Source organism: Capra hircus, chromosome 2, assembly GCF_001704415.2.
Source record: "Capra hircus breed San Clemente chromosome 2, ASM170441v1, whole genome shotgun sequence".
Classification (NCBI taxonomy): domain Eukaryota; kingdom Metazoa; phylum Chordata; class Mammalia; order Artiodactyla; family Bovidae; genus Capra; species Capra hircus.
In genome coordinates, this window is record NC_030809.1 from 50,002,260 (window position 1) to 50,029,028 (window position 26,769).

The 26,769-nt window shown below is 39.0% G+C and overlaps 1 protein-coding gene and 1 pseudogene across 4 annotated transcripts in view; one reads left to right on the plus strand and one right to left on the minus strand.

Annotated features, from left to right (window-relative positions):
• SF3B1 (splicing factor 3b subunit 1) overlaps nt 1-10,060 on the plus strand; it is a 60,204-nt gene extending 50,144 nt beyond the window's left edge. Inside the window, exons 17-26 of one of the 4 annotated variants that reach the window (XM_005676299.3) lie at nt 35-181; nt 322-447; nt 1,236-1,457; nt 1,735-1,917; nt 2,004-2,115; nt 3,572-3,692; nt 4,005-4,136; nt 5,186-5,458; nt 7,167-7,383; nt 7,668-10,056. In XM_005676299.3, the coding sequence (XP_005676356.1) occupies nt 35-181; nt 322-447; nt 1,236-1,457; nt 1,735-1,917; nt 2,004-2,115; nt 3,572-3,692; nt 4,005-4,136; nt 5,186-5,458; nt 7,167-7,383; nt 7,668-7,826 (1,692 nt within the window). In that variant the 3' untranslated portion in view covers nt 7,827-10,056. Of the gene's footprint in view, nt 1-34; nt 182-321; nt 448-1,235; nt 1,458-1,734; nt 1,918-2,003; nt 2,116-3,105; nt 3,176-3,571; nt 3,693-4,004; nt 4,137-5,185; nt 5,459-7,166; nt 7,384-7,667 lie in introns of those variants that run through there. The other 3 variants (XM_005676300.3, XR_001919384.1, XR_001919385.1) reach the window with 3 other exon arrangements.
• Nucleotides 24,400-26,192, minus strand: LOC102182547 (annotated as a pseudogene).

Sequence of the window (26,769 nt, forward strand, 5' to 3'; positions counted from 1 at the left end):
ACTAAGTATATATATATTTTTTATTTTATAATAGGGTCTTGCCGCTTTCTTAAAGGCTATTGGGTATCTTATTCCTCTCATGGATGCAGAATATGCCAACTACTATACTAGAGAAGTGATGTTAATTCTTATTCGAGAATTCCAGTCTCCTGATGAAGAAATGAAGAAAATTGTGCTAAAGGTACTTGTTCCAAATTGTTCCATATTTATTAATCTAAATTGGATGTGTTTCATTGTTGAAAGAGAATTCTATATCATTAAAAAATACATTTTAGACCAGGACTGTGTTTGCTGCTATTATTATCTTTTTGAACATTTTAGGTGGTAAAGCAGTGTTGTGGAACAGATGGTGTAGAAGCGAACTACATTAAAACCGAGATCCTTCCTCCCTTTTTTAAACACTTTTGGCAACATAGAATGGCTTTGGATAGAAGAAATTACCGACAGGTAAGTGTTTATTTTTAAAAATATGTATATTTTTAGAAATTCTTTCAATTAATCCATTAGTTTGATTGCATATTACATAAGTCATTTTGCCTTGAGGATCTCATAGATTGCTTGCTTGCTTGTGAAAGGATGGATTTTAGTCAGCAAGTCAATTTTCATTTTGAGTTTGCATTCTAGAATAAATAGCCAACTATGAATTGACATTTTTATCTAGTAAATGAACTACTTAATCTGGCTTAAATGAAGCATGAATATAATCTTTAATCCCCTTGACATAGACTCACACTTAATTTTTTTGGCCATCTTTTTCTTAAGGTTTTATAATTTAAAAAAAAATTTTTTTTGGTTGTGCTAGATCTTCGTTTCTGCTCTTAGGACTTTCTCTAGTTGTAGCGAGTGGGGGCTGCTTTTTGTTGCTGTGCATGGGTTTCTCATTGTGGTGGCTTCTCTTGTTGTGGAGCTCTGGCTCATGGGTTCTTGGGTTTCAGTAGTTGCAGCATATGGACTCTAAAGCGTGGGCTCAATAATTATGTGCACAGGCTTAGTTGGTCTGGGCATGTGGTATTTTCCCTGGCCAGGGATCAAAGACATGTCCTCTGCATTGGCAGGCAGATTCTTATCCACTGTACCACCAGGGAAGTCCCATCTTAAAGTTTTAATAGTAGGAGCCAGCTGTTCTCAACACACTGACTAGCTAAATAGTATCTTTAGAATATTCCATTTTCATAATTTCTCTGTATTTCCTTGGAAAAGCAGTAAATTGACTTTTCCCTCCTTTTTTTTTTTAGTTAGTTGATACTACTGTGGAGTTGGCAAACAAAGTAGGTGCAGCAGAAATTATATCCAGGATTGTGGATGATCTAAAAGATGAAGCTGAACAGTACAGAAAAATGGTTATGGAGACAATTGAAAAAATCATGGGCAACTTGGGAGCAGCAGATATTGATCATAAACTTGAAGAACAACTGATTGATGGTATTCTTTATGCTTTCCAAGAACAGACTACAGAGGTAATGATACTAATTATTATGGCAAGTTGCCATTGGCTCTCATATTTGTAAAAAGTAATTTCAAGGAAATATTATCACTAAAGAGTAATTAAAAATTTTAAATGCCCGTATTTATGCAGTTAACTACAAAGAAATGTTCTTTTACATCACATTTTTAGAATAAATTTTTGGAAGCTGAATATTAGTATATTTTAACTGTTTTGTCACAAACTGAATTCTTGTTCACATTGAATATAGTTTTAAAATTTAACTTGGCCTTTTTTTTTTTTTAAATAAGGACTCAGTAATGTTGAACGGCTTTGGTACAGTGGTCAATGCTCTTGGCAAACGAGTCAAACCTTACTTGCCTCAGATCTGTGGTACAGTTTTGTGGCGTTTAAATAACAAATCAGCAAAAGTTAGGCAGCAGGCAGCTGACTTGATCTCTCGAACAGCTGTTGTCATGAAGACTTGTCAAGAGGTAAACTTCTATATCAGACTCTTATTTATTCACCGAAAGAAATAGGATAAACAGTAACATTTAATCATTTTTTTCTTTTTAAACAGGAAAAATTGATGGGGCATTTGGGTGTTGTTTTGTATGAGTATTTGGGTGAAGAGTACCCTGAAGTTTTGGGCAGCATTCTTGGAGCACTGAAGGCCATTGTAAATGTAATAGGTATGGAATTCGTTGGTTATGGAAGAATTTTTTGTTTTTTCCTTTTTAAAAGTTCTTTGGATTTTTTGAAAGTAAAATACAGAATCCTATTTAGGAGTTGAGTGATGATATCTGATACAATTTTTTAACTACTAAAAATATAGTTAAGTTGGGATGTCACAAGAATATTACCTCCCAAAACCTATTTATATTTTACTTTAAAAGAGAAAAGAGGGCAAGTTTTAGGACCTGCAAGAGAGGAGTGAATAGTCACAACTCAAAAACTTTGAAGTCATGGGATAAGAGGGCCCTAAAAATACAGTGTTTCACCTGGAATATATAGGAGGGCAATGGTGGGTGGAGAGAACTCTGAAATTTTAAGACTAAATATGATATATTTACTCAACTTAAGTAAAATGGTTATGGCAGGTTTTCCTGCTTGCCATGAAGTTCAAGGAATGATAACCAGGGAGAAAAGTGAATCAAGCAAATAATCTCTCATTATTTAAATCCAATACTTTTAAACTACCCTTTCAGCTTTTTACCCAAAATTAAAACAAGTATATTTCAAATTCTTTTGGGTGTGGAGAATAAAGCTTTTATTCTTCAAAGGCCTTTTGATGGAGCAATAAATATGGTCTTGTGTTTTATTCTTCATTGTAATTGAATAGAACTATTGCAGACTTGTGCAGAGTTTGGAGGGGCAGAAATAACCTATCAGGAGGTTGAAATAAGCCACTATTTTTCTTGTTTTAGTAAGGGGTTTTTATGCAATATAGGATGTCTTTAAACCATTGCATTTACATACAAATCACAGTTCAGCCCTGTCCTCTATATTTGGAGCTAAAAATCAGTTACTTGGCCACTTGTGGGGCTCTGGTTTGCAAGGAATTATAAACCATATTGTTGGTCAGAGAAACATGGGAAAAGCAATGGAGAGAGAATCAGAGCAAGCAATTCTAGTTAGAACAAGAGCCCCTGCCAGCTGCCTCCTTTTTTCTCTCTTCGTAGGTGTAAATACCATCCAAGTATGCCCTGCATTGCAGGGAGACTGGAGATCTGTTTGTTTTGCAGTTAAAGGGTAAGGGGGCCCTTTCTGGAAAATTTTGCTTTAATTTACATGTCTCCCTCTGGCTTTTATTGTTGTGTATGGCCGGAACATAAGCTGTCCCCATATTTAAATGTCAGTGTACAAATACATTTCAGAACTAAATGGAATTTTTTGTTGTTGAGTATCCATCATTCTTTAAATCACTTCACTAATTTCTTTCATTTTTATACATACATAATGAGAAGTTGTTAATGAAAAGTTAAAAATTCTGCGTTTGGTCAGAATCTGGGGCTTTTTCTTTCTATAGGCAGCTGTAAGTTTGTATTTATGCCTAGTCACATATATTACATTGTTAAGTGAAAGATAAAATGAGCAAAGCTTGCAGTTTACATGTTAATTGATAGTGTGTTGACTTTTGTTAAATAGGTATGCATAAGATGACCCCACCAATTAAAGATCTGCTGCCTAGACTCACCCCCATCTTAAAGAATAGGCATGAAAAAGTACAGGAGAATTGTATTGATCTTGTTGGGCGTATTGCTGATAGGTAAGCAGATTACCTAAATATTTTTAAAGTAGTATTGATTTTTACATTTTTATTCACTTGGCAAATTTGCTAATGTAAGTATATATGGTCAGGCTAATTTTTTCAGTGAAATTTCAGTTTGAATGGTAATGAGGGAGTAGCAGTATATTTTTAAATTTTGCTTTTATTTAAAAATAATCCATCTCTTCTGAACAGTAACAATTTATATAATGCTTAAAATGAGTTGGTAATCATGTTTTGAGAACTGAATTTTTGAATTTACCTTTTAAAATTTATTGTGATGAACAAATTAAACTTTTATTTTTAAACCAGGGGAGCTGAATATGTGTCTGCAAGAGAATGGATGAGGATTTGCTTTGAGCTTTTAGAGCTCTTAAAAGCACACAAAAAAGCTATTCGTAGAGCCACAGTCAACACATTTGGTTATATTGCAAAGGCCATTGGGTGAGTATTATTTACATCTTTTTTTTTTAACTTTGTAGTAGACTGATTTAGCGTTAAAAGATGCTTCTGTTTCTGTAAGCTCTTTTAAGGTAAGGTATGAGTAATGCAGTTAAAATAGACTTTAACTAATGACCTTCAATTTTTGAAATGTTTTCTTTCATCTTAAATTGAATTAAAATAGAAGAGTATAAAATTTCATTTAATAACATTTCAGTGTTTGCAGAGAGGGAAACATTTCAGAAGGATTTCAGGTTTTGTTGATTCTTTTTGGTTATTTAAAATATTAAGGCCAGTTCTTTTTGGATATCGCTAAAATAGTTAACATAGTTCAATTCTCAACTTAATACTTCATGTGTTTTGAAAATATTTTTCTAGAATTAATCCACTGACAACTAAAAATTATAACTATTTTGTTAGATAATCTGTGGTTATTTGCTTTCACTCCACCAGAACCAAACTAGAACAGTCATTGTAGAAAATGAGATATTTCACGTACATGTGGCATAATAACAAGATATTCTCAAACATAACAAAAGTTGATTATATAATTAGAGTCTCCTCCACCCCTTTTTCAGTAGCTGTAGTATGTTTTCATTTGTGATGAAAGTCAAGCAATTTGCAGTGAATACCTGTGCTAATATAATCTTTTAGTTCCTATATCCCTTTAAGTTTGTGGTAAGATAAATCCTTAAAGAAGGAGAATAAATGTGGTAAAGGTCTGTGGGCGGGAAGATAAAAGGGAAACAGATTTTGTATGTTATGGCATGGGAGACCATGTTCTGATCACTCAAAGAATTCTCAGACTAAACATGTAATGAAATGATACTTCATTCAATGAAATTTATTAAAAACTGAATTATATTTGAAGATGAGTCTATTTGAATATTTTCATTAGAGTGAACATTTTAATTAAAATGAATTTGTTAAGTAGAAACAATAATGCCATAGCATAAAATTACTGAGTTCCATCCTTTGATCATTTTTCTTCCCTCTGAAAAAAATTTTGACTTGTATACTAACAGTTTGCTGACACATTTATTTTTTTCCAGCCCTCATGATGTATTGGCTACACTTCTCAACAACCTAAAAGTTCAGGAAAGGCAGAACAGAGTTTGTACAACTGTGGCCATAGCTATTGTCGCTGAAACATGTTCACCCTTCACAGTACTACCTGCCTTAATGAATGAATACAGAGTTCCTGAACTGAATGTTCAAAATGGAGTGTTAAAGTCACTTTCCTTCTTGTTTGAATATATTGGTGAAATGGGAAAGGACTACATTTATGCTGTAACACCACTACTTGAGGATGCTTTAATGGATAGGTAAGTGACTTGAACTAAGCACAAGAAAATAGTTAAAATAATTCTTTTATTTTAGAGAACTTATTGAAGTAATCATTAGATGACCTGCTTGTTGTGATGTAGTTAAAGAAAGGACTACTAGCCTGGATTTTATGAAACTATTAATGTGACTATTATCTCCAAATAAGGTATATGATATAGTACTTTTCCTGGTGGTCCTCTGGTTAAGAAGCCACCTGCCAAAACAGGGGAATCTTCCTGGTCTGGGAAGATTCCAGTGCCATGAGGCAACTAAGCCCAGGCAATGCAACTACTGAGCCTGTGCCCTGCAACAAGAGAAGTCACCACAATTAAAGAGTAGCCCCTGCTCTCTGCCGCTAGAGAAAGCCCTTGTGCAGCAGCAAAGATCCTGCACAGCCAAAGGGAAAAAAAGATACATGCTATAATGGCTCCCCCAATTTTTTCTCCCAAGTGTGCCCCCTCTTCATTTTAACCACCCCCCGCCCCCTTTTTTTTTTTTGGCCATGTTATGAGGCTTGTGAGAGCATACTTAGCTGACCAGGGATTGAACCCTGGCACCAATAGTGGAAGCGCTGAGTCCTAACAACTGGACCATCAGGAAATTTCCAATCAACTTTTGTTTTAAAAATTACAAAGAAAATGATGAGCATGAGCTTATTAATATAACAGAGAGACCTGATCTTTTTAGCTTTTTGTTATGGCAGGTGAAGCAGAGACAACTTTTAACTACTGAACATAGCCTGCCAGAGCCACACTATTGTCACTGCAGGCCCCCAATTATTCAGATGGTGACCCCTGATAAAGTATTGCTGGAGGTGATTGATACAGTCCTAATACCAAGAAACATTACTTTAGTTGGGAAATTTACCAAGGAGGAATACAGATCCATTATAATCTATGCCTAATAGATTATTATAATAAATAAGAGAAATAAAGATGCTAGTAACTAAGTCAGTTCAGGTGCTTTTTTTTTCCTCTTAAGGTTTAAGAGAAAAAGGTATTTTTTTCTCTTAAATACCTTTAAGGTTCTCTTCCTGCCTTCGAGGGTAAAACGTGTGAACTTGTTTTTATACCTATCATAGACGTTCTATCTGATACTTGTACTCAGTTGAATAAATTGTGGAATAAATAAGTCAATGATGTGTCATAAAGTCAGTCAAAACATGGGAGGTGATAAAAGTTCTTTTTTCTGGGTTTGAAAAAATTATTAGTCCTTCTCTTCCTTTCCCTAAATTGAACTCTTGAATGAATCTTTTTAAAAAACCACAAGGGAAGGGATTTAATCTCATTTTAATTACTTACTGTATACAGTATTGAATTACTTTCAAAGATTTTAAATTTACAGAGTTTAAAATGAGATATTACTGTTAATTGTTTGTATGTTAAGAGTCATGTATCCTCTCTTATTTTTAGTAGCTTGGCAAAAATACACATTGTGCTGGGCCTTCTTGCTCCTATTACTCTGAAAGAAAAATATAGCTTATTTTTGAGCCATTGTGAGCAGGTTTGAATCATCAAAGCAAAAGTTCTCAAGTATAATCATCAGTCATTCTAAAGGTATCCTATGTCAGATACACGAGGTGTAAGGATGACTCTGCATCCATTCCAAGCACTGAATTTATGATTTAGTTTCTAACGGGCATGCAGGTATTTTCTGTGAAACTAAGACTGCATCTTAATAAAAAGCCTTTTCCCCTCTCCATTACAGGGACCTTGTACACAGACAGACTGCTAGTGCAGTGGTGCAACACATGTCACTTGGGGTTTATGGATTTGGTTGCGAAGATTCGCTGAATCACTTGTTGAACTATGTATGGCCCAATGTGTTCGAGACATCTCCCCATGTAATTCAGGCAGTTATGGGGGCCCTGGAGGGTCTGAGAGTTGCTATTGGACCATGTAGAATGCTACAGTATTGTTTACAGGTAGGTTAAAGATTTTTTAAACAGTATTCATTGAAAAAGTAATTTAGTTGAATTAAGTCACTGTTCCTAATTATCATTAGGGAAGATATATTTGTGCCATATGGGAAAACAGTTATGAGGGGAGAGGTTAGATTTTGTCCTTGCCCACTTCAGTTTTATGAAATTGACATCTTTTTTTTCCTCTCTCAAAGGGAGATGTTTAGAACCATATCTTTATGGTTTGTTTGTTAGTTGTGTTAAGGTTATGTATTTCTTGAAATAATATAACCTTTTCATTATTCTAGGGTTTGTTTCACCCAGCCCGGAAAGTCAGAGATGTGTATTGGAAAATTTACAACTCCATCTACATCGGTTCACAGGATGCTCTCATAGCACATTACCCAAGAATCTACAATGATGATAAGAACACCTATATTCGTTATGAACTTGACTATATCTTGTAACTTTATTGTTTATTTTGTGTTTAATGCACAGCTGTTTCACACCTTAAACTTGCTTTGATTTGGTGATGTAAACTTTTAAACATTGCAGATCAGCGTAGACCTGGTCTTAGAGGAAGAGCTAGAAATCCAGTAGCATGATTTTTAAATAACCTTTGTTTTTGATGTTAAGCAGTAAACGCCAGTAGTGACCAAGAACACAGTGATTACACACACTATACTGGAGGGCTTTCATTTTTAATTCATGTTTATGAAGATTTAGAATTCATTCCTTGTGTTTAAAGGGAATGTTTAATTGAGAAATAAACGTTTGTGTACAAAATGCTAACTCGTGTGTGTTTTTTGAACATGACTTGTAAAATGCGGAACTTTGATAAAGTACTGGTTTCTGTAGAATAAGTGGCTTAATATCGTTTTCTGTCACCTGGTTTATAGAGAGTAGTTAGTAGAATACAAGCTATATAAAGTGATGGTATCTTTGTCAAAATTCCATTGCTCTGTTGATAAAGACATTAGGAAGAGTAGCTTTGAGGGTGTTAACCTCAAACTAGCACAACCCTTCTATCACCTTAGAAAATATAGCACCTTTGCTGAACTGTCTTTAATATTATTTTGCACTTGCATAGCGCCTTTCATCTCTTGATTTCTCAAAATGCTTATGAATTTGCTTAAGGGAAGTAATTAAAGTCATATCCAACTCGTGACAATTCTGTTTAGAATGTGGGAAAAGTAGCTTAAACTTCTACTTCTAGTAGGGAGTAAGGCTACCTCTTAAGTCATGCTAGTTAGAATAAGACAATCTTTTGAGTTCTTTGCCCATGTCATGTCGTAAGCCACTACTCAACAGTATATACCTGTTAAGCACCTACTGTATGTCAGCCATTGTGGTTAGTTGTAGGGATGCAGAGGTACTTCTGACCTGCCTCTTGCCCTTAGGAAATACAGTATAATGGAAAAGGGGAAACATCTAGTTACAGATTACTTATGTACTAATACTACACAATGGCAGCAGCTGAAATGTCTAGGTTTGCTTAGTTTTGCTTAAGCATCAGGTAACATCAATCAATTTATCAGATAATGATCAATAGGTGTTGAGCATAAGCTGAAATGCCATTCAAATTTAGAAGAACCCAGCATTAATACAGTACTTTTTTTTAATAATAAAGTATATCTTTGTTTTTCCCTAGTTGGCCAAAACTTTTTTAGTTTTAGGTGTTAATCTTCCCATAGCTATTTTAGTTTATCTCCTTATGTTATAGTACTTAACATGAACTCTGATGAGAAATGAGCTGCCGCAGCAGCCTAAACATACAGTGACTCTGCCGCAGTAAGGAAAACCAGTATCCTGAGATTAGGTTAATTTATTGAACTGTTAATACTCCCTGTTTTGGAGGCTTACTTGAGAAATAGCTTATAATTGGCTGACTTGTACAAAATTGATACTGAGCATTAGCTGATCAGGCAGAATTAGTGACTAGTTTTTTATGGGACATAACTTCATGGCAATATGTCAGTGGTACAAAATTTCCAAAATCATCTATTTTTAGAAGTTACTGTAACAGTATCCCCTGTGCAACTTTAAATCTTGCTGTTCTCTTTTATGCTTGATGTCAGATCACCTTCAGTAATTACCAGTTGTGAAAATTGAAGAATACAATGAAATTTCAAAGCCAAGATTTGCTTTTAAACCAGTCTTTGGAAAATTTAGTTACATCCTCAGTTTTTTGCATAAGTTCAATTTGCTTTGGCCTTTGATGTTTATGTGAAACATCTGTGCTTTGTAGTGGCAGTGTGGAGCAAAGACGATTGGAAGTGGTTTTTTACTGATTCGAAAACTTGAGGACAGAGGTGAGACAAATACTGAGGCCTGTGTTCGTAAAAGTTGGGACCAAATGAGGCTCACAAATGTTTGAATTATTTTATATGCTTCTGGAATAAGGAAAGCATTTTGTGAGATACTTACGTGAAAGACGCTATGTGATGTTTTAACAAAGACTTTTTCTTTCGCACTTTCCTTTGGTGTTTCTTAAAGCCAAACTTAAAAGGAAGAAATTAATGTTCTGAGGGGACAGTGGGTGGGTTTTTCTGTGGGCTTTTGTTGGTTTTCCTGTGGGCCCTCTAATGGAATTGATCTCTCTGGCTGTTCAATTTTTTTCTTATTGTATTTTTAAAGATTGTTGTATGGTGCCCTGTGAGCATCAAGTACCACCAGATGAATAAAACTTATTATATCCAAAGTCTTAGACTAGTTTTTAATCTTAGTTGATTTTGTATTATTACTGCACTACACTGTTGTGGTTGTGCCATTTTAATGGTATTGAACTCTGGTTTTTTTTCCAATTAAGGGAACTTAATGTTGAAAAACCAAAGAATACTGTTTCTTAATAAAGAACTGAAAAAAACAGTTGGAGCCATATAGGTTCAGTTGTTTGGTTCTCTGGTGTTTAGTGCTTCCTAAATCTTGCAAGGTTAGATAAAGCAGAAATTACAGCTAGGTTTTCAGCCTTGGCTTTATTGACATTTTGGGCCAGACACACCTATTGTGTGGGTCACTTTCCTGGCATTGCAGGATGTATACCATCTCTGACAGTCCAGTAGATGGCAGCATCTTTCAGCTAAGTTCAGCAATTAAAATTGTGTTGCATTCACTTTGTTTTTAAATAATGTAATTTCATGAAACAATTTTTTTTTTACCAGTATTACTATAGAGAAAGTTTAGGACTAGATGAAGTAGAGCAGGCTGATTAGCAAAAGAAGTAACCAGTGTGTTTTCAATGAGTTCTAAGTCAGGGCATCTATGGAGGGGTTTTCTTGGATAGAAAGAGGAATATCTTTTCCTGTGTCCATAAGGATGACAGCCGTGTGGTGGTCTGTAGGCATGAAAAGTTTGTCCATGGCATATGGACATCAAAATATAGAAATAGTTATACCACTACTTTAGAAACAAGTAGTCATAAATGAAAATCATATACAAAGAAAATCCAAACCCCCCAAAATTAAACCTGCTAGTTAACCGGTGTCTGTAGTGTGTAATGTGTATAAAGTGTAATATGCAACTGGATGCTCTGCGTAGTTTTGATTACCAAAGCAGAATATAGAATTTACATATATGAGAGGAAAATCACTTTACTCCAAAATGATCACCTGTGAAGAACTTCAGATACCAGATGTCAAGGTCATTGCTCCCGAAAGTTTAGCCTGGAGGTCAAAAGTGTTAGTATCATTTGCAGTTGTGAGAAATAGACTCGACTTCCCTAGTGGTTCAGTGGTTAAGAATCCACCTTCCAATGCAAGGGACAGGTTCTATCCCTGGTCGGGGAACTAAGATGCCAGATGACACCTGGCAACTAAAGCCCACAGGCCACAACTAGAGAAGCCTTTCTGGGCCAGTGGCACACCACAAGACCAGATGTAGCCAAAAATAAATAATTTTTTAAAATATAGTGTAGAAGGAAATGGCAACCCACTCTACTATGCCTGCCTGGGAAACCCCGTGAGCAAAAGAGCCTGGCAGGTTGCTATCCATGGGATCACAAAGTCAAACATGACTTAGGTACTAAAAACACTACCCCAGATCTACTGAAAGGATCAGCATTTTAATAAGATTCTCAGGTGACTTATATGTGCATTTAAGTTTGAGAAATATAGGCTATGGTACCATTGCATTCCCAATGTAGTAATGATATGATGATATAAGAGGCAGAAGTTCCTATTGTAATATAGCCTGGCCAGGTGCAGCCCTTAGCACAAAGGCATTGCTGTGCCGCCGTTACCCTGCACCTCCTTACCAGGCAATGGTTACTGCTAGGGACCATTAGTAGTTCAGCCATTGATTGGTGCTGCAGTGGGTCTCCCATAAGCAACCAACTGTCAGTGAGCCACCATTAGTGGGCCCATTCAGTCAACAGTCAGGCCAAGAGGTGGTGGTTGAGAGGAGAGTGAGGTGAGAGGTGGATCCCTGCTTTCTCCCCAGGTGCCCACACCTTACCCAACCAGGAAACGGGCTGGGGGCTGTGTCTTGCAAGGCTGCAGAGCCCCCACCAAGACCAGCTACTGATTGGCCCAGGCCTTGAAGTGGTGAACCTCTCCCCTGTCTCCGCCTCTATGACAATGGCAGTGGCAGTGTGCTTGGGTCACAGTCAGCAGGATCTATCCCCTGCTGTTTGTGTGGCTGGAGGATCCTGAGGGCCTGTTGTGACCTGGGCGCCTGACTTCCTTAGCAGTGACAGTTGAGCAGGGTCGGTGGGGTGGCGGGGTACTGGGCCCTGAGGGTGCCACCAACTGAAATCTGCCTCCTGTTAGCCAGGATGTAATTCTCCAAGCTAGGCTTCAAAAGTATGTGAACCAAGAACTTCCAGATGTTCAAGCTGGATTAGAAAAGGCAGAGGAACCAGAGATCAAATTGCCAACATCCGTTGGATCACTGAAAAACCAAAGAGAATTTCAGAAAAACATCTGCTTCACTGACTACACTAAAGCCTTTGACTGTGTGGATCACAATAAACTAGAAAATTCTTCAAGAGATGAGATTACCAGACCACCTTACCTGCCTCCTGAGAAACCTGTATGCAGGTCAAGATGCAACAGTTAGAACTGGACATGGAACAACCGACTTTTTCCAAAATAGGAAAGGAGTACGTCAAGATTGTATATTGTAACCCTGTTTATTTAACATATGCAGAATGCATAATGCGAAATGCCAGGCTCGATGAAGCCCAAGCTGGAATCAAGATTGGCAGAAGACATATCAATAACCTCAGATATGCAGATGACACCACCCTTAAGGCAGAAAGCAAAAAGGAACTAAAGAGCCTCTTGATGAAAGTGAAAGAGAAGAGTGAAAAAGTTGGCTTAAAACTCAACATTCAGAAAACTAAGATCATGGCATCTGGTCCCATCACTTCATGGCAAATAGATGGGGAAATGATGGAAATAATGCCAGGCTTTATTCTCTTGGGCTCCAAAATCACTGCAGATGGTGACTGCAGCCATGAAATTAAAAGATGCTTGCTCCTTGGAAGAAAAGCTATTGCAAACCTAGACGGCATATTAAAAAGCAGAGACATTACTTTGCCAACAAAGGTCCGTCTAGTTAAAGCTATGGTTTTTCCAGTAGTCATGTATGGATGTGAGAGTTGGACTGTAAAGAAAGCTGAGCCCAGAAGAATTGCTGCTTTTGAGCTGTGGTATTGGAGAAGACTCTTGAGAGTTCCTTGGACAGCAAGGTGATCAACCCAGTCAGTCTTAAAGGAGATCAGCCCTGAATGTTCACTGGAAGTACTGATGCTGAAACTGAAGTTTCAACACTTTGGCCACCTGATGGGAAGAGCCAACTCATTAGAAAAGACCCTGATGCTGGGGAAGATTGAAGGCAGGAGAAGGGGACGACAGAGGACAAGATGGTTGGATGGCATCACCAACTCAATGGATATGAGTTTGAGCAACTCCAGGAGATGGTGAAAGACAGGGAAGCCTGGCATGCTGCAGTCCATGGGGTCGCAGAGTCGGATATGACTGAGCAACTGAACAACAACAAAGCCAGGACCTAGACCTCGGAGGGTAAGAGCTGAGCTTCAGTAACATGAGTATAGGCGTGAAAGCAAGATAGCCACAAGATGGTCAGAACACCCTGGGATGCTACCTTGCTGAAACTTGGGTGAAATTAGAAAGGAGGGGACAAAAGAAGGAGAAATGTTTGGTTTTTTTATGGTAATAGAATCAACTGCTTTTTCCAATAAGGCTCTGCTATGGACTGAATGTGTCCTCCCCAGAGTTAAAACCCTAATCCCTAACGAGATAGTATTAGAAGATGCCCTTTGGGTGGTAAAGAGATCATGAGGGTGGAGCCTTCATCAATGAGACTAGTGTTCTTATAAAAGGAATTGTGACACAAATGAACTTTTCTACAAAACAGAAACAGACACAAGCATACCCAGCAGACTTGTTGCCAAGTGGGAGGGAGTGTGGGGGAGGCATGGATTGGGAGCTGGGATTAGCAGGTGCAGATTATTACATATAGAATGAGTGAACAAGGCCCTCCTGTATAGCACAGGAAGTATATTCAATACTGCTACTGCTCCTTAGTTGCTCAGTTGTTTCTGATTCTTTGCAACTCCCCACCAGGCTCCAGGCTCCCCATCCATCGAATTTCTCAGGCAAGAGTACTGGAGTGGGTTGTCATTTCCTCCTCCAGGAGATCTTCCCGACCAAGGGTCGAACCCACGTCTCCTGCTTGGCAGGCGGATTCTTTACCACTGAGCCACCTGGGAAGCCCCACTATTCAGTATCCTGTGATAAACCACAACAGAAAAGAATATGAAAAAATATATATATATAACTGAATTACTTTGCTGAACAGAAATTAACACAATTATATACCTCAATAAAATAAATTTTAAAAAATAAAAAATAAGAAGGGATATGAAAGCTGACCCTCTCTCTGCTCTCTGTCAGCAGGATGCAAAGAGAAAATGGCTATCTTTAAAACAGGAAGCAAGCATGCCCTCACCAGACACTGAATCTTGCTCACATCTTGATCTTGAACTTCCTAGCCTCCAAAATTGTGAGGAACAACCATTTGTTTTTAAGCCACCCAGTCTATGATATTCTGTTAGAGTGACAGAAACTAAGAAAAGCTGACTAGGTCAATGTAAGGTGTATATCCACATTGTTTCTCCTATTGACTGGCTCACACTGGTTGTAAGAGAACCTTAAGCTGAAGAGATGGAGACTTACTCTTTAGAGGCCTATATGAACTGGACTGGGATAAGAGCCAGACATCCTGTTGAGGATCCTGTCCCTACCTTTACCATCTTCTAAGGGAAGAGTAAAACAGGGAATCAAATATAGCACAAGTTTACTGGTTGGCTCCGGAGTTCACTGGGACTTAGATCTATAACCTGGATATAACATTTAGTGCCTATATGACTTTGGGCAAGTTATTTGACCTCTCTATGCTTCAATTTCCCAAGTTCAGTCTCCTAATTTGTAGAAAGGGGATAATAATTGTACCTGCTTCAATAAGTGGTGATCTTTGTGAAAATTAACTGAGATAATGCTTATAAGGTAAAAGGCCTACGCACAGTGTTTAATAAAAGTAACAGCTTTGATGTTGCTATATTTTTTGACAGGAAATAGGATTTATTGGTGAGCATGATTAAGGAGGGGACAGCACCAATGCTCTCATGAGTACAGCACCCGCCGTTTGTCCAGGGGACCATGATTAGGGATGTATTTGACCCCACAGCCATCTGGGATGACCCACTTTTCTGCCACCATGTTTCCAAATTCATCTGCATTAAACTTAGTATATCCCCACTTCTTGGAGATGTGGATATTTTGGAGGCCAGGGAACTTGAACTTGCCTCTGCAGAGGGCTTCAATCACATGCTCCTTGTTCTGCAGCTTGGTGCCGATGAACATTATGACTTAGCCAATATGGACCCTGGCCACTGTGCCCTAGGGCTTTCCAAAGGCACAGCGCATACCTGTCTGGAGCCTAGACTGGGGACAGCAGGCCAGTCATGAATGCCCTCTAGAAAGAGTTGTCTCCAAGGTCCCTTAGGGCAACCTATACAGGCAACAGACTGTATACATTACTGAGGAGGCTGCTGTTTGCAACCATTGCACATTGGGCCCTCGGGGTATTGTTCTTTATTATCATGACAAAGGAAATCTATTTTGTCATGCTAAAATTGGAGGAGATGGATGTTTGTAGGTGGCTTGAGGAGAAGACTTTGTACAACACTCTTGAGAAAGAATGAGGCCCTTCAGGATTGCCTGGTAGTCCCATGAAACTGTGGGTATTCTCTAGCATTGCTCAGCAGCCCAAGTGGCTGGAGAAAATATTTGATTGGATTGATGTCAGGTGCAGCAGAAGGTGCAAGAGGACTAGGGGGTTGGCCTGAGTTCAGCTGAAGACCTGAAAGCATAGGTTTACTATTCAATTCTTCAAATTATTTTAGAAAGAACTGGTGTCACGCAGTGGATAGAAGCACACTTCACTTCTCAAACTTCAAGTCTTTGGAGATAGTGACACAATTCTGCCTTACATGCATAACTGATGAGACATATAGTATAACACATTTTATTTTCTTGTGGGCATTTTTATATTTTCATTGTATTGAATAAACTTGAGCAAATGACCTATTTGGCTTTTAAGTTTGTAAAAGCATAATTTTAAGGAGATTTGAGAAATGTATTCTCAAGGGGGTAAAAGAAGTACTTATAACCTAAGTCATGAGGCATTCACTTATTCATTCATTCATTTGACAAATATTTACTAACTGCCAACTAGTTGAAGTCCAGGTGCTCTAAACAGAATTGAAAATGTCCTTCCCTTCAAGATGGTGGAGAAAATATTGATGTAATGGTAATAGAAGAGAAAATGCCCAAACAAAACTGCTCGTCAAGTTCTCCATGAAGTCAGAGGACAGAGCTTTCTTCATGTTGAAGAGGGAAGAGAAAGTGTGATTAAGAGGGAGCTTGAGGAGGAGGGCGCACTTGAGCTTAAATTTGAGGATAAGTTAGAATTGCATGTATTATGTTGGAGGGAAGGAAGAAAAACTAACAAAGTAGAGGAGGTTTGGGTTGTGTTGAAGAAAGTGTGGGGCAGTGGGCAGCCCTAGTGATATGAAATAGTGGAAGATCAGACAGCCCAAGAAGTTCAGGCCAGTATCTGATTTGTCTTCAAATCTAACCCTCTAGCACCAAGTAGAGCTCCTTCTTCTAGGTACCCAATACATATTTATTGAGCAAATGAATGAATGAGGTGTAATTTTGCATCAGTTTATGGAGCACTTCCAAGGCCATCCTTTAAACTTTATATAGGCAGTGGGTGATAGTGATAGTGATAGTGATAGTGATAGTGAAGTCGCTCAGTCGTGTCCAACTCTTTGCGACCCCATGGACTGTAGCCTACCAGGCTCCTCTGTCCATGGGATTTTCCAGGCAATAGTTCTAGAGTGGATTTCCATTTCCTTCTCCAGGGGATCTTCCCAACCCAGGGCTCGAACCCAGGTCTCCCACATTGTAGACAGACACTTTACTATCTGAGCCACCAGGGAAGTCCTAGGCAGTGGGTCAGTTCAGTTCAGTCACTCAGTCATGTCCGACTCTTTGCGACCCCATGAATCACAGCATGCCAGGCCTCCCTGTCCATCACCAACTCCCAGAGTTCACTCAGACTCACGTCCATCGAGTCAGTGATGCCATCCAGCCATCTCATCCTCTGTCGTCCCCTTCTCCTCCTGCCCCCAATCCCTCCCAGCATCAGAGTCTTTTCCAATGAGTCAACTCTTCGCATGAGGTGGCCAAAGTACTGCAGTTTCAGCTTTAGCATCATTCCCGCCAAAGAAATCCCAGGGCTGATCTCCTTCAGAATGGACTGGTTGGATCTCCTTGCAGTCCAAGGGACTCCCAAGAGTCTTCTCAACACCACAGTTCAAAAGCATCAATTCTTCAGCACTCAGCCTTCTTCACAGTCCAACTCTCACATCCATACATAACTATAGGAAAAACCATAGCCTTGACTAGATGGACCTTAGTCAGCAAAGTAATGTCTCTGCTTTTGAATATGCTATCTAGGTTGGTCATAACTTTCCTTCCAAGGAGTAAGCGTCTTTTAATTTCATGGCTGCAATCACCATATGCAGTGATTTTGGAGCCCAAAAAATAAAGTCTGACACTGTTTCCACTGTTTCCCCATCTATTTCCCATGAAGTGATGGGATCAGATGCCATGATCTTCGTTTTCTGAATGTTGAGCTTTAAGCCAACTTTTTCACTCTCCTCTTTCACTTTCATCAAGAGGCTTTTGAGTTCCTCTTCACTTTCTGCCATAAGGGTGGTGTCATCTGCATATCCGAACTTATTGATATTTCTCCCGGCAATCTTGATTCCAGATTGTATTTCTTCCAGTCCAGCATTTCTCATGATGTACTCTGCATAGAAGTTAAATAAGCAGGGTGACAATATACAGCCTTGATGTACTCCTTTTCCTATTTGGAACCAGTCTGTTGTTCCATGTCCAGTTCTAACTGTTGCTTCCTAACCTGCATACAGATTTCTCAGGAGGCAGGTCAGGTGGTCTGGTATTCCCATTTCTTTCAGAATTTTCCACAGTTTGTTGTGATCCACACAGTCACAGGCTTTGGCATAGTCAATAAAGCAGAAATAGATGTTTTTCTGGAACTCTCTTGCTTTTTTGATGATCCAGCAGATGTTGGCAGTTTGATCTCTGGTTCCTCTGCCTTTTCTAAAACCAGCCTGAACATCAGGAAGTTCACGGTTCACATATTGCTGAAGCCTGGCTTGGAGAATTTTGAGTGGTAACCACTGACTATTCATACTTCATTTATTCAACAAATATTTGTTGAAGGTTTTCAAGTAAGGAAATGGTATGAACTGAATGATGATGCAGGAAGATCAATATTCCTGGTTCATTTCCTGTATCAGCAGCATAGACACATAAAAAAAGTTAGTTCAGAAAGTGTTCTCAGGGCAGAATTAGTTTAAAGAAGACGTTCAAACTGACTAAATCAAAGACCCTATCCAAAGACCCTGCTCCTATCTCCTTAATGGTGACACTGTGGCCCTGCTGGTTGCTGCCTCAACCCTAGCCAACCACTGCAAAAGAAATGGGCCGCTTGCGGAAGGAATTGATACAAGCTGGTTTCATGCTTTTCAAATTACTTACTTGTTTGCTGCTTTCCCTAGATGCCTAATATTTAGGGGTCTGGAAGATGTTAGAAAAATTATTTTTTATACCACAAAGTATCTCGAATATCCTGTATTTTTCAGGAGGAAAGGGTTAATAGTGAACCTTCCAAAAGACCATGGCTATTTTGACTTGTAGCCTGAGCAACTTCCTGGACATTTTCCACAGGTGAGTTGGGATGGATAAGTGTCAGTCACTGTTGTTCTTGGAGTGGGGCACTGCAGAGCTCTGGCCAGCCATCCCAAGAGATCAGGTACACTTGTCATAACAAGGCAAGGAAACAGAAGTAATTAATGCTCTAGAAATTTTAATGATACTTCACTGTCTCTGCTTGAAATCATACATGGATCCTACTCTTTAATTTTTTCTTAGAGGAAAAAAAATGGCCTCTTCTTGTTCTAGTAAGAAAAATAAGTTTATAATTAAAAGTTAATGGTATCAATCATCTCTGCCCCAGAAATGTTATTAAAGAGGATCAAGCTACTTAGTCTCTCTTTATTGTCGTCACTGAGTATAGTCCATGGAAGTTTGCCATGGCTTACCAGCTACCCCTCTGTCTTAAAGAGTTCCAAACAGTTTGTAAAACAAACAAAAAAGTAGCCTGAAAAGGGATGGATAAGAGCTACTTACTACTTAATACTATCTTGTACATAGATTTTTGTTCTTTGAAATAATTTTGTATTTTCATTTTCGGCTGCACCACACAGCTTGTGGAATCTTAGTTCCCCAACCAGGGATTGAACCTAGGCCCTCGGCAGTGAGAGCACAGGGTCCTAATCTCCATACCACCAGGGAATTCCCTTAATATTATCTTGGATTAAAAAAAAGATGTGAAGGAAAATCCTTTTTTAATGCAATGCTGTTTTCCTATGTGCTGAAATTTTTGTCTTGCTAGTTTAACAAAAATCAATTAACTGAGGCCAGCAAAAAGAAGGAAATCATTCCTGACTTTGGCAAGTTCCTAAAACAATGAAATATGGGCAAATAAAGAATGTTTTCAAGATGAGAACCTTGGTGTTCAAAGGAAAAATTATGAAACCTGAGTTTATTCAATAAGCAATTAAACACTATGCCTTACATTTGATTAATGCTTTACAATTTCTAAAGCAGTTTAGCATCAGTTTCCTTGCTTCTCACAATAGCCATAAAGACAGATATTTATTATACCCATTGTGCAGAGGAGAAAATTAAGGGTCAGAGAGGTTTAGTGGTAGTGCTATTATTTGAACCATGGCTGGTCTGACCCCAAACCAATGCTCTTTCCACTGGTGCATGTATTCAGTGCTGTTATTTTTTTTTAATTTTTAAATATAATTTTTAAAGGCTGTGCCCCTTTTACATTGTTACAAAATACTGGCTATATTCCTTGTGTTGTATAATACATTCTTGCAGCCTATTTTACACCCAATAGATTGTGCCTCCCACAACCCCATCCATATTCCTCCCCCTTCCCCCAGTTGGTAAGCACTAGTTGATTCTCTGTATCTGTGAGTGTGCTTCTTTTTTGTTATATTCACTAGTTTGTGTATTTTTTAGACTCTGCATCTAAGTGATATCAAATAGTATTTGTCTTTCTGTTTATTTCACTTAGCATAATGCCCTCTAAGTTCACCCATGTTGCTGCAACTGGCAAAATTTTCTTCTTTTTTGTGGCTGAGTAGTATTCCATTGTGTGTGTGCGTGCATGTGCGTGTATGTGTACCTTTATTTATTCACATCCTCTTTATCCATTCATTTGTTTTGGGATACTTTAGCTGGTTCAGTATCTCGACAATTTCAAATAATGCTGCCATGAACATTGGGTGCATGTATCTTTTTGAATTAGTGGTTTTGCTTTTTTCACATATATACCCAGGAGTGGATGGATCATATAGTAGTTTTAGTCTTAGTTTTTTGAGAAACTTCCATCCTGTTTTCCACAGTGGCTGTAATAATTTACATTCCCATTCAGTGTTATTTTTAACTATTTTATCTATTGAAATTAGTTTTTGACCTTATTCTTCTAGGTTAATGAGAAATACGTATTTTTTTATTGAGAGTGTATCATTTTTTTTTTCACCAAAATCATGTAGGACCAGTAAAGTCAAATAAGTCAGTAGGAGACCAGGAGAATGGAAAATATTATTGAAGAGTATAGAAATAAATGTATATTTAATATTTGATCTAGAGTATACTAAAGAAAAAGGAAAGAATAATGGAAAAACTTGGCCAAAATGCTGTTCAAAGGGAAAACATATGATCTGCTGAAAGATGATGCACTAAATGGAAATGAGATAAATAATGGAAAACTGTAAATAATTAATGCCTTGGTGCATGTATATTCTGACAAAGACAAAACTACTTTCTCGAAGTGAAGCAACATGCCCAGCACTGAAGGAAAACAGGAGAAATGAGCACTAGATTTTAAGCATCTCTCAAAGGATGTTTTGAAATCTCATAGATGACCACTGGATTTTTTTTTCTGTTGTCTTGTGAAAGGCATTTCTTTCTTTTTAAAAAAGTTATTTATTAATTTATTTGGCTGTGCTGAGTCTTTGTTGCTGCATGGGCTTTTCTCTACTTGACGTGCGCGGGCTTCTTATTGTGGTAGCTTCTCTTGTTGTGGAGCACAGGCTCTAGGGTGTTCAGGCTTCAGTAGCTGTGGCATGTGGGCTCAGTAGTTGTGGCTCCTGGGTTCTAAAGCATAGGCTCAATAGTTGTGGTACACTGGCTTAGTTTCCCCATAGCATGTGGGATCTTCCTGGTCCAGGATCAAACTTATGTCTCCTGCCTTGGCAGGAAGATTCTTTACCACTGAGGCACCAGGGAAGCCCAAGAGTATTTCTGATAATGTGCAAATCTTTACTGACAGTTTAATGGCTCTCTTTCCCGATTCCAGTCTTGAGACAGTGTCCTCAGTTAGCTAACTGAGTATTTCACCTCTTGTGGATGTACATGCAGAACACAGGGCAGCTGCTCGTTGGATGTTCTGCTCAGGTGACCTCCTTGGGAATCTCTCTTGCTCTCCTTTGTTTTGAACTCTGACTCAGCCATACTCTGAGGCAGGGAGGTGACGTGGCCTTGCAGCAGCCGTTTTCAGGCAGAGGAGTGACAGCTGGGCTGCTGGGAATCAGCTCAATACATAATTCAGTTCCTTCCTTTCTTTTTTTAAATAAGTTTATTGAAGTTTTTTAATTTATTGCATCAAAATTTATGAAAAATCTGTGATAAAGTATATATTTGTGTATATAGAATGCATCAGTATTGTATACATATATGTATATACATATATGTGTGTATTGCCACCCTCTCATGGGCTTCCCTGCCCTGGCAGACACAGTTGCCACTCTCTGGAAAAGGCTTCGCTTTCTTCTTCATTTGGCTGACTGCTGCTGTTTCTATAAGAACGGGTCCTTTTACTTTGTTTGGAACCCACTTGTTAAGGTGCTGCCTCATTGTGCTCCCTCAGCACTGAGTACCCACACGCCTCTCCTTATCCATGTTGAAGCTGCTGATTCACTTGTGTGTCTTCCCCAGCAGTCTGTGAAAGGTGTGAGCCTGTAGACTGGGCCCTTGGGCTGAGGGACTCCATCTTGCTCCAAATTATTTCAGACAGATTTTTACTGCCGTGATTATTATTACTGTCGTGCAATAACTTCTGGGCAGCAAAGCAATTAGGCTCATTTTAAAGCAAATAGTTATTTGGTCTAAATTCGCAAGGTATGAGCATATCCTGTTTCATCATGTGATTGAGGAAAAGCTTTGTTCAAAAAATTGTATATCCTGTAACAGCTTTAGTTTCTGATAGGGGGCAGCAGAGTCCATGAAAACAGAGGTAGGCTTTTCAATGGGTGGGTCGCTTACAGAAGTTTGGAGCCAGACCTCTAACAATTTTCAGCAGAAACTAACCCTTGGTATCTGACAAACCTCACTGTGCAATAAAGACTTCAAGGGAAAGGCTGGCTTTTATTAATGATATTCTTTGAAGGCACTATAAATAATTTACAGTCTTTTAAAAGGAAAAAAATATCATTTTTTAAAAATGCAAATAATCTCCCTCATTTTATCACTGAGTAGGGAAACCTCACTCTTCCTCCTATGTGTTTCACCTTTACTACTCACAGAGCACTTCGCTTCTGACACTTTTGGTCACCAAATGTTGGTTTTTTCCCCCTCCCATCAAGGAATTCTCTACAACACCAGCTGGATATCCTGTAAATTCAAATTCAGTATCTACCTGGAGATGGCATCAGGTCTCACAGGTTAAGAGCTCAGTCCCCACAAGACTGATGCCACGCTGCCAACTTCAGATGCCAGTCTCCAGTTGCATGTTGTCACCTGTATTTCTGACCCACCTGCTGTAAATGGGAGTACCCACGACCTCTTCTTTGGGTTCAATAATTTGGTAGAATGGCTCACAGAATTTGGAAACAGTTACGTTTACTGGTTCGTTATAAAAGGACATGAAGTTGGATATGGGTGAACATCAGATGGAAGAGATGCAAGGTGAGTGAGTGGGAAGAGGTTCATGCTCTCTCTAGTGCCCCACTCTCCTAGCACCTCCATGTATTACCAGACTGGAAGATTCCAAACCACGCGCGCATTTGGGATTTTTACGGTGGCTTCATCACATGGTTATGATTGACCACTAACTCCATTTCCAGTCTCTCTACCCTTCCCAGAGAATAAGGGATGGGGCTGAAAGCTCTAAACTTCTAACCATGATTGGTTTTTTGAGTGACTATCACTCAACCAGGAGCCCACCAAGCTTTGCCTCTTTTCACCCGGGAAATTCCAAGAGATTTAGGAATTATGTCTCAGGAACTTGGGGCAAAGGTCAATATTTTCTATTATTTCACAATTATAAAATCTTTAAAAAGATGGGTGATTATTTTTTTTTGCCAGTAACTTGTAAAATTATGTTAAGGCATGAAATATTTCCATCTGGTCTTAGGGAGAGTGTCAAGATTTGCAAATTATTACCAGATGCTGTGGCTACCTTCCCCTTTGCTGCCTTGGGGGAAAAAAAGACATAAAGTAGAAAACAAACAAACAATGAAATCAATTATTGTTTCAAATCAATAGCAAGCAAATAGAGTCTAAATCATCTCTCCTCTACCCATCATGGCATGGGAGCGAGTCTCATGCCTCATGCAATTTTTAAAAAACTTTTCACTTATTTTTGGTTGCACTGGGTCTTCACTGCTGTGCGTGGGCTTTCTCTCGTAGTGGCGAGCAGGGGGCTACTCTTCGTTGCAGTGCCCAGGCTTCTCATTGCTGTCTCTTCTTTTGTTGCCGAGCACAGGCTCTAGGTCCGGGCTTCAGTAGTTGTGGCACCTGGCTGTGACTTGTGGGCTCAAAAGTTGTGGCTTAGCTGCTCCATAGCATGTGGAATCTTCCTGGGTCAGGGATCAAAGCTGTGTCACCGGCATTGACAGGTAGATTCTTATCCACTGCGCCACCAGGGAAGTGCCTCATGTATTTTTTTTTTAAATGAAGTTTTTGTTTTAAGGATGAAATTTATTTCAAAAGTCCTCATATAAACCAATCGTGAATAATCTTTTATAACAAATTTCTCAAACAAATCTTTTTACTATCTACATTTCTTCTTGAGATAGCATTATTATGATAGTATTAAATTTTCATTTTTATTCAAATAAACTATTTTCAAGATTAATGATTATTAGCAAATCTTGATGCAAAATGAATGTGATACTTTCAAATTACTTTTCATTTTCCTATGTAGCATTTTAAAGTAGGAAAGTATTTGGTACTAAGTGTTCTCATGTTCAAATTCTAAAATAATGTTTAGTCCTGATGGAACCTAGTACTCCAAGATTTAAAAACTTTTTAATGATATTTGCATAATACATATATAATTTTAATCACTAAGTTCCTCCTCATCATTGAAATATATTCTTTTCTTTATCCCTGGGCATTTTGAATCATCTGATGTTGAAGGATCCCCCTGAACTGGGTTTCCGTTTTTCAGTTTTGACTTGCTGGAAATCTGTGGCCTGACTGAGGCTGTTAAGAGCAGGATCTTCCCCTTCATCTTCACTGTCTTCTTCAATTTCTTCTTCTGGCTCAGGAATTTTCCTTTTTTTTTCTTTTTCTTCTTTGGAGGTTCACATCCTCCAAGTGTATTTTTAGGATAGACATTAACTTAAGTGTCCACTTTCTCCACATTCATAACACTTAGGTTTATCAAACTATATAGTTTCATCTTTGATGAACTCAGCTACTCTTCCATTGCCAATAGCAATGCTTGCTTTTATCACTCTACCAAATAACTGTTCGTTGTTTATTGACTTGCACAGTTTTGTGCAGATTCTTTATCCAAAAATAAAATAAATGCAACCCCTGTACCCCTCCTGGTATCTTTATCTTTCATTAGAGTAACCTTTACAACTTCACTGTACCTGGAAAATATCTGATGTAAGCCATTGTTGATCAGGAAAGAGGGCAGGTTGGATATATACCCTGTGCTTGTACTTGAGGACAATTCTACCACTCAATTCTTTAGGTGGGGTGGGCCCAGGAGACCAGAAGAGCACAAGCCCTCAGTTCACTAGGGGATCAACCCCAACTGTTTGTCGCTCCTTGCATCTGCCTTGGCATCACAGATCCCAGGCACTCATGTACTTTTTATGTTTAGTGGTAGTACAGGGCCTGGCATGCAACAAACAGGGGCCCAGCAAACATGTGGAGTTTAGCAAGCACTTCTGATCTGATCACATGTAAGTTCTCCAGGGAGTTTCTGAGTTGTTTCTCATATCTGCTGCTGCTGCTGCTAAGTCGCTTCAGTCGTGGCTGACTCTGTGCGACCCCATAGATGGCAGCCTACCAGGCTCCCCGTCCCTGGGATTGTCCAGGCAAGAACACTGGAGTGGGTTGCCACTTCCTTCTCCAATGCATGAAAGTGAAAAGTGAAAGTGAAGTTGCTCAGTTGTGTCTGACTCTTCACGACCCCATGGACTGCAGCCTACCAGGCTCCTCCGCCCATGTTGTCCCATAAATACACAAAGTGAGGAATTTGCATTTAGAAATGTGTCATAGACACATCCTATTCCATCTTTAACTTGAGGGACTCTATTAATGTTCTATTATTTAAAATCCTGAAAAGCAGAGTGGGGGAAAGAAAAGAGGCAAGATTCCATGTGGTTGCCCAGTGGGTGTGCACAGACAAGAGATGTGCAGATGGGCTGGGTCTGGTTGGCAGAAAGTTAATGTTTAGCCCACATGGTCAGCTCAGAACTAGAAATAGAAAAGAATTCAACAGGGTATTCTAAGGTTCTCTGATGCCTTCTCTCTCTTAGTCCGGAAATCCTAGGTGGTTCAGCTCTAATTCCCTCATGTCCCTCTTTCCAGGTTGCTGCAGTACCTTTGTTAACCGGAGCATCCCTCTTTTTTTTTTTTTTTTCAAATCATGTTGGTGGTTAGACCTTGTCCCCATCCTTGTCTGTTAAGTTCCATTTGTACTTGGAGGCAGTTTTTAAAACTGGGCCCTTTGCAGGTAATAAGAGCCTGGCAATTTCTTTTCATAATAACTTGGAGCTTCTTTCATTAGCTTTAATGTTTCATCCTACTTGTAGAGACAGCAATCCTCTTAGGCACAGGATAGGTATTAGAAACCTCTCCTACTAGATGAGTTAGATGAGACTCAGGGGACATCCTGGTCCTTTGGTCACCTAGGTTGTTACTGGCAGAATCTGGGTGAGAATTTTCCCATCCAGACTCCCCTGGAAACTCATCACACTCATTCACCAGGTTCAGTGATGGGACAGGGGAGATGCAGAAAGACAGGATCAAGGGAGAGCATGCACGTTCAGGTTGAGCACACTGCCTGGTCCAGTACGTGGTGGCTGCCGTGATGGGATCACAGGGTGGCCCAGCTTTTGGTATAGGAGAGAATGTGGAGAAAATAAGCAGACATTTTTGTCAGAGGCAAACTTTTCCAAGGAAAAGGATAGGGGTGGAGACATATCCAAGGAGGACAGGGCATCTTGAAGTGTCTTTTACTGGATCAGGTCGTGCTTTATTTTATTCTGTTGCCACAACAGCCTTGGAAATAGTCATGACTCTGCCCATTTCTCAGCTGGGACAACAGAGTCACAGGGAGGTAAGCAATCCCCAGGACAGCCGCACTGAAGACCTCTAGGGAGTACACTGACATAAAGTACCATGGGAACAAAGCCCCCTGGAATTATGCAGTATTACACAGTTATTAGGAAGCAGAGCTCACATGTAG